The sequence below is a fragment of the Protomyctophum bolini genome (genome assembly GCF_963924005.1).
Source record: "Protomyctophum bolini genome assembly, chromosome: 23".
Classification (NCBI taxonomy): domain Eukaryota; kingdom Metazoa; phylum Chordata; class Actinopteri; order Myctophiformes; family Myctophidae; genus Protomyctophum; species Protomyctophum bolini.
This window is the reverse complement of record NC_137884.1, coordinates 24036260-24048759: the sequence shown is the minus strand read 5'-3', so window position 1 is coordinate 24048759 and position 12500 is coordinate 24036260. Positions and strand designations below refer to the sequence as shown.

The following is a 12500-nucleotide window of genomic DNA, read 5'->3' as shown; positions in this document are numbered from 1 at the left end:
CTGGAAGAGAACCAGCATGAAGCTGTTGGATCAAGTGGTGCCCCCTGCTGGAGGTATCATGTTACAACAAGTCCTTGGGTGTCTGGGAAAGATGTGATTGGAAGAACGCTCGACTTCCGCATTTTAATTCCGTCATTTTCTCACCAAATTTTGGTGCCCAAGGCCGGGCGAAGTCGTGTGCACACACGACCATGGGGGGTCAGATCAACATGGCCATATAAGGAGCATGTATTGAGTGTACTGGGTTTGATGAGGTCAGATCAACATATGGAATGTCAGAACAGGTCAGCTCCATATAATGGAGATCTAAGGGTGGCAGCGGGGACATTCTCTTGAGTGTACACTACAGGGCTTAACTTTTGGGCCTGTTTGAGAACTCTAGTTTTCGCCGGCTGCCGGGCGCGACTGCACTAATTACTTTGGGGCGGGCCCGTCTAGAGTTTGAGAATATCCCCTTTAACAACATTTCAACACCTAGAGCTGGACAGAAGTGCGTGTGACAATGGGAGGGACAATAGGTACTTAACTCCACCCACAATGACCACCTTAACCTGACAATTTCGTCAACAGATAAAAACTAGACTAAAATGTTAGGAAGGGACTATAGTGGACAAGAGATCCAGTATAAGTCAATTTAAGTCAATTTTGGTGGCTATTTTCAGCAAGTGTAAAATCAGTCATTGCGACGGCATCAAGGCCCACCAAAATACATGTTAGTCGACTAAATCACCTGTAGATTTAGTCGACTAAAATCTTATGATATTTAGTCGACTAAAACTAGACTAAACACTAAAACATTCCAGGTGACTAAAATGTGACTGAAACTAAATTAAAACTATATTGAAGATACTACGACTAAAACTAAAATCTAAAATTGCCTGCCAGAAACAACAGTGCGTTCAACCAGTGGATGACGTCATCACTGTGTTGCCCTCATTTCCAACAACATGACCTCAGCATGGCCTCATTCCCATGCTGTCATGGGAACCATGGGCCTATTATATTATTATATTATATATTATTCCCATGCTGTCATGGGAACCAGGCCTATTATACACTCATTAACCTCACAATACATTTAACCCTTTTCAACCTGACTTCTCTATTTTCGGCATGTCATTATAGATTATGTAGATCGGCTATTTTCAGCAAGTATGAAATCAGTCATTACGACGGCATCAAGGCGAAAAAGGCATTTTGGGTCGACTAAATCAACTGTAGATTTGGTCGACTGAAATCCTATGATATTTAATAATAATAATAATAAAACTTTATTTGTATAGCACCTTTCATGACATGAAATGCAGCTCAAAGTGCTTTACAGAAAAATGGAGAATAAAAGAAAAGCAAGGCAACAACATTAAAAACAAGCAGTAATGCAATACAGTGAGGACATGAATAACAAAAATAAAAAATAAAAGATCAATTAAAAGCAATGTTGTAGAAGTGGGTCTTGAGCTGAGCTTTAAAAATGTCTACAGAGGCTGCCTGACGAAGGTACAGTGGGAGCTTGTTCCATGCCGACGGCCCGTAGAAGCAAAAAGCTGCTTCCCCGTATTTTTTAGTTGCCATTATTTTTTTGGCAAAGCGAGCAGGCCAGCAGTGGAAGACCTTAGGGGGCGGTTTGGGACATATTTAGGCAGGCAGTCATGTAGGTAGGAAGGTGCGAGACCATTGAGAGCTTTATAGACAAGTAAAATAATTTTAAAATCAATCCTAAAAACAACCGGAAGCCAGTGCAGTGATGCCAAAACTGGAGTAATATGTTCTCTCATCTTAGTTCTAGTTAAAACTCTGGCTGCTGCATTTTGGACAAGTTGTAATCTGTCAGTTGTTTTCTTAGGCAGTCTGCAAAAAGTGCATTGCAGTAGTCAAGCCGAGAAAAAACAAAGGCGTGGATTAGCGTTTTTGCATCGTCCAAGGACAAATAGGCTCTGATTCGTGCAATATTTCTAAGGTGAAAAAAGGCAATCTTGGTAACATGATTAATGTGTGAATTAAAATTCAATTCAGAATCAATAATAACCCCAGGTTCTTTACTGTACTGTTACTTTCTACAGTCAGGTTACCGAGTCTGCTTATTATTGATTCTTTCTGCTCACTAGAACCGATTATGAGAACTTCTGTCTTATCCTCATTTAGCTTGAGAAAGTTCTCACTCATAGTCGAAAGGACAACTATTCTAGAGACTGTGACTAAAAGCTAAACTCTGCTGTCCGTCGTGTGTCCCTGCAGATGACGAGGTGACCGTAGGGAAGTTCTACGCCACCTTCCTCATACAGGAATACTTCAGGAAGTTCAAGAAGAGGAAGGAACAGGGTCTGGTAGCCAAAGTAGCCCCGAAGACTGCCCTCTCTCTGCAGGTACACGCACGCACGCACGCACGCACGCACGCACGCACGCACGCACGCACGCACGCACGCATTGTTTTTACTGTATCATATATCTACGTGTGTGTGTCAGGCTGGCCTGCGGACCCTCCACGACATCGGTCCGGAGATTCGGAGGGCGATCTCGGGGGACCTAACTGTGGAGGAGGACTGTGACAAAGGTCTGAAGGAGACCGTCTCTGCTGCGTCTGAGGACGACATCTTCAGAGTGAAGGTCCCACGCACGCACGCACGCACGCACGCACGCAGCCATGCACGCACGCACGCACGTTATTTGACTTAAGTTATATGAGTAGATCAGCATAATATCAACCTAATTCAATTAATAAATACGAATAAATATATATAAAAGTTAAATCTAAACTCAATGTCATTGTTTCATTCTGGATCATATCAGTCATTATATCAGTTTAATGACAAATTATTAATGCGTTTCTGTGAACCATATCTCTCTCTCTGTCTCTCTCTCTCTCTCTCTCTCTCTCTCCTCCCCGGCGCAGCGACCGGGCGGCGGCCTGTTCGGCAACCACGTCAACTACTACAACCCGAGCGAGGGGGGCGGGGGGCGGGGCGGCAGCGGGACGTCGTTCCCGCAGTCCTTCGCCACCCAGCGGCCGCTGCACGTCAGCCAGAAGGGGTCGCCATGCGAGGGGGAGAGCCCCTCCCATGAGAAGCTGATGGACTCCACCACCTTCGCGCCGTCGTCCTACTCCTCTTCTGGCTCCAACGCCAACATCAACAATGCCAACAACACTGGCATGGTGGTGGGGGGGCAGGGAGGCGGTGGGTGCGGCGGTGGTGGAGGGGGCGTCGGCCGCTTCCCCGGCCAGCAACAGCCGCCGTCCTCCGTCAGCGGCGGCGTGGCCACGGGGCACGGTGGCGCCGGCGGCGACCAGCCGCTCACGCCTGTCCTGCTGCCGGCGCGCTCCGCCTGGTGCTTCCCCCCGAAGAGGTCAGTGTGCCGGCGCGCGCTCCGCGTAGACGCGTCACCGGAGTCGGTGATGTTACGACAGCAGACCTACGAGCTATACGAGCTTGTAGATCTGCTGTTTATAGGCGTTCCACATCCTAGCCTATTGTAGCTCTCCCTCCACCGGAGGCGGAGCTCCCGCCACCGGAGGCGGAGCTACAATAGTCTCTATTGTAGCTCTCCCGCCACCGGAGGCAGAGCTACAATAGTCTCTATTGTAGCTCTCCCGCCTCCGGTTGGGGGGAGAGCTACAATAGTCTCTATTGTAGCTCTCCCGCCACCGGAGGCGGAGCTACAATAGTCTCTATTGTAGCTCTCCCTCCACCAGAGGCGGAGCTACAATAGTCTCTATTGTAGCTCTCCCCCGCCACCGGAGGCGGAGCTACGATAGTCTCTATTGTAGCTCTCCCGCCACCGGAGGCGGAGCTACGATAGTCTCTATTGTAGCTCTCCCGCCACCGGAGGCGGAGCTACAATAGCGGGATTTGGAACGCCCGTCGATGCCAGTGGTGGAAAAGTAACCAAGTACATTTTGCTTAAGTACTTTTACTTAAGTAAAATGTTTAGCTGTTTTTTGTACTTTTACTTGAGTATTTCCAATACTTCTACTCCACTACATCTCATACTAGGTGAATATTGGACTTTTTACTCCACTACATTTATTTGAAAGCTACTTAATCCAAGTTACTTTATATTATATTATTATATTGCATTTGAAAATAGCCGATCTACAAGTTCACAATGCGTCACGATTGGGAGCTTGTAGATTTGTAGTATAGATCTTTTCAAAATATTTGTATACATTTGAAAACTTTTTGTAGAGGGAGTACTTTCTGCTTTTGGTACTTTTAAGTACATTTTGACGCCATTACTTTTACTCAAGTACATTTTGAATTCCGAACTTGTACTTGTAACGGAGTAATTCTACATTGCAGTATTGATACTTTTACTTAAGTAAAACAATTGAGTACTTTTCCCACCACTGATCAATGCATCGAAAGGGACCATTCAGTAGACTACTGACCTACTGACTAGTATCTACTGACCAGTATCTACTGACCTACTACTGACTAGTAGTCTACTGACCTACTGACCCAGTAGTCTACTGACCTACTGACCAGTATCTACTGACCTACTACTGACTAGTAGTCTACTGACCTACTGACCAGTAGCCTACTGGTCAGTAGTCTACTGACCTACTGACCAGTATCTACTGACTAGTAGTCTACTGACCTACTGACCAGTAGCCTACTGGTCAGTAGTCTACTGACCTACTGACCAGTATCTACTGACCTACTACTGACTAGTATTCTACTGACCTACTGACCAGTAGCCTACTGGTCAGTAGTCTACTGACCTACTGACCAGTATCTACTGACCTACTACTGACTAGTATTCTACTGACCTACTGACCAGTATCTACTGACCTACTACTGACTAGTAGTCTACTGACCAGTATCTACTGACCTACTGACCTACTACTGACCAGTAGTCTACTGACCTACTGTGCAGTACATTTTATTGCAGTACAGCTTGTATACGGTACTGTACAATATAGTACAGTGCCGGTACAGTGTAGTATAGTACACTGTAGTGCTCTCCTCTTACTGTACAATATAGTACAGTGCCGGTACACTGTAGTATAGTACAGTGTAGTACAGTTAGTACACTGTAGTATATAGTACACTGTAGTATATAGTACAGTGTAGTACAGTACACTGTAGTGCTCTCCTCTTACTGTACAATATAGTACAGTGCCGGTACACTGTAGTATAGTACAGTTTAGTACAGTTAGTACACTGTAGTATATAGTACAGTGTAGTACAGTACACTGTAGTGCTCTCCTCTTGTTCTCTCTTCTCTCTCTCTTTTAGCCCCTCAGTGTCTCAGCTTGTTCAGAATATATTTTTTGGTTTCTTTTACCTTATGTTCATTTTCTTCCTTCTTTCTTTCTTTCTTTCTTTCTTTCTTTCTTTTTTACTCTTTCTTTCCCCTTGTTGTTGTTGTTTTCTGGTGGCGAGCAGGACGTGTTTTTTTGACGCCTTCATGCGGTATGTTACCATAATGGAGAGAGAGAGAGAGAGAGAGAGAGAGAATGCTTGTGGCGTGCGTGCGTGCGTGCGTGCGTGCGTGCGTGCGTGCGTGCGTGCGTGCGTGCGTGCGTGCGTGCGTGCGTGCGTGCGTGCGTGCGTGCGTGCGTGCGTGCGTGCGTGCGTGCGTGCGTGCGTGCGTGCGTGCTTGCGTGCGTGCGTGCGTGCGTGCGTGCGTGCGTGCGTGCTTGCGTGCGTGCGTGCGTGCGTGCGTGCGTGCGTGCTTGCGTGCGTGCGTGCGTGCGTGCTTGCGTGCGTGCGTGCGTGCGTGCGTGCGTGCTTGCGTGCGTGCGTGCGTGCGTGCGTGCTTGCGTGCGTGCGTGCGTGCGTGCGTGCGTGCGTGCTTGCGTGCGTGCGTGCGTGCGTGCGTGCGTGCTTGCGTGCGTGCGTGCGTGCGTGCTTGCGTGCGTGCGTGCGTGCGTGCTTGCGTGCGTGCGTGCGTGCGTGCGTGCGTGCGTGCGTGCGTGCGTGTGTGCGTGCGTGCGTGCGTGCTTGCGTGCGTGCGTGCGTGCGTGCGTGCGTGCTTGCGTGCGTGCGTGCGTGCGTGCGTGCGTGCTTGCGTGCGTGTGTGCGTGCGTGCGTGCGTGCGTGCGTGCTTGCGTGCGTGCGTGCGTGCGTGCGTGCGTGCGTGATGACGTGATTCCTACCATCACAGTCCTGGTGGTATTTCCTGCTTCATTAACACCGGTTGCTATGCACCATGCCGCTTTAGTTGCTATGGCGATAGATAGCGTACTGTCCACAAACATCGCCGCCACATTCGCCCACCACACAGAATGCCACTCACTGCTGCAACCTTATACCAAAAACATGCTCTATCAGAGGCTCTGGTTACACTGCTGCAACTTGACTTATAGAGCGCCGAACTCCTGACGTCACTCACTCGTCCCCTCCATTCCCCTGGTTCACGGACAACTCATTTCTCTATGGAGAATAACATGGGCTCATCTTAAAATCGTTTCATATACTGTAAGCGCTGTGGTCCAAAGATAAACAAGCTGTCTCTGTGTTATTGTCAGGGAGGTGTCTCTGTATCGTTTGCGACATCATGTATATATGATGTTTCTAGCTACACTTTTACTACGGTAATTCAGCAGCAGTGACAATAGCGTTTTCTCTCAGTCAGTTGATTCTTCATATCCATATGTGACCAGATTTGACTGAGGGGCTGCCATTGTGCAACCTCCAGCTTTTGAGAGGAGAAAAACTGATTTATTTATCTAAAATGAGTTAATAGCACATGCACATGACTCTTTAGAGCATGTCTGAAATAAATGTCAGAGCAAAAACCGACATGTAAATATGAAATAACTGCTTAAACATGTAGCAAGGTGTAATGTTAGAGTCCACAGAAGTGAACCTTTTTCAAGCCTGTTTTCTCAACTCACTGTTTCTCTGCAAGGCATTACTCTATAAGCCATATCTCCAAAACTTGTGAGTCAAACTGAACAACCATATTATGTCAGTTTGAAGCTATGATTCCCTGCTTTCATATGACATGAAAAACCGAAAATTCTAAGAGAGGCAGTCAGTCCCTCAGTCAAACCTGGACACATAATGAGTGCAGCGGGCCTGGATGATTTGTTTATTTTTCAAACATAGTTCTAATATGAGGCGATCTAATTTGTTTTAACAATGCAAATAATAAGTACATGAACCAGTGGATTTGCGCCCCTCTATACCGATATTGACGTCAGACTTCGGTGCTTTCTACAGTACCTACAGTAAACTCTATCTGCTGAGGCTGAACTCACACATGCGCTTCAGCCAAAGCACCTGAATCCCAAGCCCGAGGCTATACAGACGCATTCCATTTGCCGTGATGTCTTTCCGGGGGGCTGTGGGTCAGTGGCGGGCCGGGCCCGGCACTGTGCTTGTTCTCTGCTGTGTGTATGGTTTGTTTGACTTGACGTTGCAATGTTGGCTCACTGACAGAAAACTACACAAGCCGCAAATGGCCGCCATGATGGGCGTCCAACCAACGCATGTTGGCACTGATTCTGTCCCAGTGGTTGGCACGCATTCCTGGTTTCGTCAATGTCGAAACAAGCGGCGCTTCATGGTGGTACTCATATTATAGCCTTTTTGTTTTCAAAAGGAAAAAAGGATAAAAAGCACGGGAGAGCCCCTCTGGAAATGTGGCATTGGAGCCTTGATGCCCTGCACCTGTATGCAGTCTCTCTCTCGCTCTCTCTCTCTCTCTCTCTCTCTCTCTCTCTCTCTCACACACACACACACACTCTTCCTTCAAGGTTCATGCAGGCATCTGTTTCTTATTTTCTCTTCAATTAATATCGTTTAGAATTCCTCATTTATTTATTAGGCATGTTAGCTGAAAGCTAAAAAAATCTAGAGCAGAAACAGAAATGGAAACGGCTTTCTGTTCAATTGAGAAGGACGATGAAAAATTACGACAATGTTTCTTTAAAGCGTGAATTCTGGTATAGGCTATTATGAGACATCTGAGATTCTAAAGGGTGTTTTTCCCCCCCATCATCTACACTAGTATGACCTAGATGGTGCAGAACCCATTTTGAATCACACATGTTTCATGTACTGTATTGTACTGCAGCACTAGATTCTAGGTCACCATTTCCATCTCTTGATGCATTTGGCTAGCTCACCAGTATACTTACCGCCCCTGCATCTTTCTTTATTCTACATCCACATATTCATAAGCGGATTATGAGACAATGGGCCTCTGGGCTACAGACCTGCCGTCAACGCCACAATAACCATATTCAACTGCAGGGGGATCTCTACAGTACAGTACAGTACAGCGCACATGCAGAGGTTTACACACAACGCCGATTAACAAACCTGCATCTCAACAGGGTTTTTTAGAGATTGCTTCTGATTGGTCTGTGCATGCATGGGGGGGGGGGGGGGGGGGGGGACCAGTGCTATATCCAATGTAAAACTCAAGTCACTTCCTGACGTGCCTCTATACGCAAACGAAACAGGCTATACGAGTCAAATGGGACCCTGGATGGATTCCAGGCTGTAGATCGATGCAGCCCCTCGTGATCGATGTTTCATGTTGGCTCCCACAGCACCACCTGCTGGCTCAACGTTCTCACTCACATTTTTACTGGTGACCAGTCGGGACAAAGTCTGACCATGCGTCGCTCATTCGAGGCGATGTGAATGCCCTGTCCGTTGTCCACAAAAAAAAACGTAATAAACATGCTCTGGAAATGCACGCGGCTCACCCATTCAGTGGTCAGGTGGGTGGGCCCTGGCTCACCCATTCAGTGGTCAGGTGGGTGGGCCCTGGTCCAGAAAAGGTTGAGAACATAAGTATAATGCATAATAAGCAGTATCAGAACATATGGCGTCTCTTAGATGTGACCTCCTTAATCTTGCAGATGTTAAACGATCCAATTGAAGTTGCTCTAATAGTGTTGGCCCTCATAATAATAAGCTTTTAGACATCATTTACAGAGCACGTCGTTCGCCACTAATGCTGCCAGGCATGTAGCTTCTAACATCTAAGCCTTTAAGCCAATTCTATACGTACCATGATGGTGTCACTCTGCCAAGCACATCTACAAGCCAATAAGCCTAGCTTGTAGATCAGTCATTTTTGGCTAGCGACTCGCATGGGCAATGGTATTATATTAACCACTTAATCCCTGTCATCCCAATTCTGGGCATGACAAAATGGCAGATCTACGAGTTCTCAACGTGTCGCGATGTGACACTTTGTGAGTGAACTTGCAGATTGTCTATTTCCGAAATAATTTAGATAGTTGTTTTTTTTGTGGTTAAGTGGTTAAATTAAGCTTTATACTTCTAAACTCTCTTCCATCTCTTTTCTTTCTTTTTTATCAACATGCGTTTGCGTCATCCTCTTCCTCCTCTATTTGCTAGTCGTCTAAAAGTAAAATCCTCACTGTTCGTTTAACTCGGAGAATTTAAAAAATGGACCCAAATGGACCCATAAGGGTGCGGTCACACAGAACTGTTGGTCTGTTCCAGGCTGACTGAGGTACCTTTCAAAACCTTTTCATGTGAAAGGTACCTCTGGAAGGGCGGATTCCGCCAATGCTTTTCAATGGGAAGGAGCAAAAAAGACAAGCTCTGTTCCCGTTGAAAAGTATCGACAGAATCCGCCCTCATAGGCAGAAATAAACTCTGAAAAAGAGTCTGTTCCTAAAACTCGATTTTTTTTGCTTTTATTCTCTGTCCGTGATTCTTTTTTTTCTCCTTCTTTTTAAGCATTCATAATTTTCTCTCTAGTTCATAACGTCCATGTATATGTTTTGTATTCTCCTTCCTCTGTCCTTCTCGGTGTGGTAAATAAGCAGTAAGACTCACTGGAACAGTCTATTAATGACGCTTCTCTTCATTCTTGTCTGTCTGTCTGTCCAACTGTCCATCTATCTGTATGCCTGTTTGTGTATGTGTTTACTATGTGGGTGTGTGTGTGCACGTGCGTTGCGTGCGTGCGTTGCGTGCGCGCGTTGTGTGCAACAATATGACACGTGTGCAGCTCGGACTCAACTGACAGCCGGCTGCCAATCATCCGAAGGGGGGAGGGGTCAACAGAGGAGACGTATGACGAGAGCTACAGCGACGACCGGGGTTACCATGACGACGACCACTCACTGTCATCCGACATGTACTACTGCTCTCTCACGCACGCACGCACGGACGCACGCACACACGCACACACACACACGCACGCACACGAGTACAGATACTGGAGATACAGTATGCAGACAGAAAGATATCTATCTGACTGACACGTTCCTGTGTGTGTGTGTGTGTGTGTGTGTGTGTGTGTGTGTGTGTGTGCGCGCGGGCGTGGATGCGTGCCAGGCTGGTCTATCATGATGACAAGTGTAAACAACTCTCTCCGATGGAGGGAGGACAGGAGGAGGAGAGGAGAGGAGGCTGGCAGTCTCCTAGGAGAGTGTTTCTCTGTCCTAGCACCCTGGGTGAGCACGCACGCACACACACACACACACACGCACACGCACACACACACACACACACACACACATGCACGCACACACACACCACTACGACGTTGCTGATGGCCGGGGAGGATAGTTCAGACGTGTGCTCAATAAACTGAAGTCCAAAACTATATATTTATTATCCGATCTGTCACCTCAGCATTAATACCTCAGTAAATAAAGTGATTAGGGATGCATTACACACCCTATGTGTTTGTTTTAACCTGATTGTTTTATATTGTGTCACTGTTGTTCAGCACTTTGTATAACCTTGTTTCCAAAAGCGCTCTATAAATAAAATGTACTTACTTAATTACCCTGGCAGGTGACGTTGTCAAATTAGTAGGCTGCAAACAACAATAAATCATAGTATAGCTCTTACACTAATGTTACTGATTCTTTCTCTGTCTCTGTCTCTTGCTGTGTGTGTGTGTGTGTATGTGTGTGTGTGTGTGTGTGTGTGTGTGTGTGTGTGTGTGTGTGTGTGTGTGTGTGTGTGTGTGTGTGTGTGTGCGTGCGTGCGTGCGTTTGCGCGTGTGCGTGCGATCAGGTCGGCGGTCATCCTTCCATCTGGAGTGTTTAAGAAGACAGACGAGGGCAGACGTCTCTCAGAAGACGGCACTGCCATTACACCTGGTACATCACCAGGTAACACACGCACACACACGCACACACACACACACACACACACACACACACACACACACACACACACACACACACACACACACAGCTGGCTGTGGTGATATACTTCATTGTCCGACAGTTATTGTGCCTCCCTACTACTAATTCATTTTTCCTTTCTCCAAAGCGCTTCATAATGTAATGATAAATGGACTGCGTTTGCAATACATAACAGTGCCTTTCTCCAATAATGCGCTGCACACACATTCACCCGCAGACATCGGAGGATAGTCCCCGATATGATATCATGCAAGGCACCAACCAGCCTGCTCGTCGGGAGCTGGGGATTCAACGGGGAACCTTCCATTTTCTGAGACTCTAATATGCTTAAAGGGACACTTCACCCTTTTTGCAAAAAAATATATGTTAATGACGTTTAGGAGCTTTAGAACACTTTCCTGGGGGTCTTTATGTGTGTAATGTGTGGTTTTAGATATTTTAGATTGTAGCAGTGAGCCTGTTGTCTCTGATGTCATGGACACTGGGCTCACTTCCTTCCTGGACTACATGTCTCAGTAAGACAGCTCTCCCCCCTATCCACAAGGAGGAGCAGTGCACCAAAGAATTATGGGAATTGTAGTCCAGGAAGGTAGTGAGACCAGTGTCCATGACATCAGAGACAACAGGCTAACTGCTACAATCTAAAATATCTAAAACCACATATTACACACATAAATACCCCCAGGAAAGTGATCTAAAGCTTCTAAACGTCATTAACATATATTTTTTTGCAAAAAGGGTGAAGTGTCCCTTTAAGTTTTACATTAGTAGTACATTCACCCACTCAAGGACACAGTCACACACTAAACTAAACGTCAGAGGGAACCGCATGCAAGACAGCACACCGACTGGCTCATTGGGAGCAGGTAGTTCAGGCAGTTATTGATTACATATTGACAACAAGGAGACAAAAGCAAGACTAATTATCTGGAGACAGACACTAATAAATCTAATTCATCTAATCTAAAATCTAATTAAACATAATACTCGTTTTCACTAAACATGATGGCCATCTTCTTCATTCAGAGTGCGAGGCATAAGAGATTATTTATCCCCCAAAAAATTGAATAATCAGTCCTGACATTTTACACTGTTTGCTCAGCTTATTAAAAAAAACGATGAATGGCAAAGAATGAATGCCAAAACCCAAGCTTTGATATGTTAACGAGACACCACTTCACTTGCTTGTTAAGTATTAATTCTACTGACAAGTGCTTAGACGTACAAACTAAAAGCCTTCATTCAATCCAGGGCTGGACTGGCCACAGGACATACCGGGCATATTCCCGGTGGGCCGCGACCGTAGGGGGCCGCCAAAAAAACATTTATTATTATTATTATTATTATTATTTTGACAGGCCAATAGGCGGCATGCCACCAGGAAAGGTGTGGCGTGCTGCCA

At 46.3% G+C, this 12500-nt stretch overlaps 1 protein-coding gene across 5 annotated transcripts in view; it reads left to right on the top strand.

The window, feature by feature from the left end:
* cacna1c (calcium channel, voltage-dependent, L type, alpha 1C subunit) overlaps positions 1–12500 on the top strand; it is a 238693-nt gene that overhangs the window by 219168 nt on the left and 7025 nt on the right. For 4 of the 5 annotated variants that reach the window (XM_080757917.1, XM_080757916.1, XM_080757915.1 and 1 more), the window contains 7 exons: positions 1–53; positions 2236–2363; positions 2464–2604; positions 2891–3342; positions 9946–10074; positions 10275–10393; positions 10965–11062. The exon at positions 1–53 is cut by the window's left edge and continues 49 nt beyond it. In XM_080757917.1, coding sequence (XP_080614043.1) covers positions 1–53; positions 2236–2363; positions 2464–2604; positions 2891–3342; positions 9946–10074; positions 10275–10393; positions 10965–11062 — 1120 coding nt within the window. The remainder of the gene's footprint in view (positions 54–2235; positions 2364–2463; positions 2605–2890; positions 3343–9945; positions 10075–10274; positions 10394–10964; positions 11063–12500) is intronic. The other variant, XM_080757918.1, reaches the window with a different exon arrangement.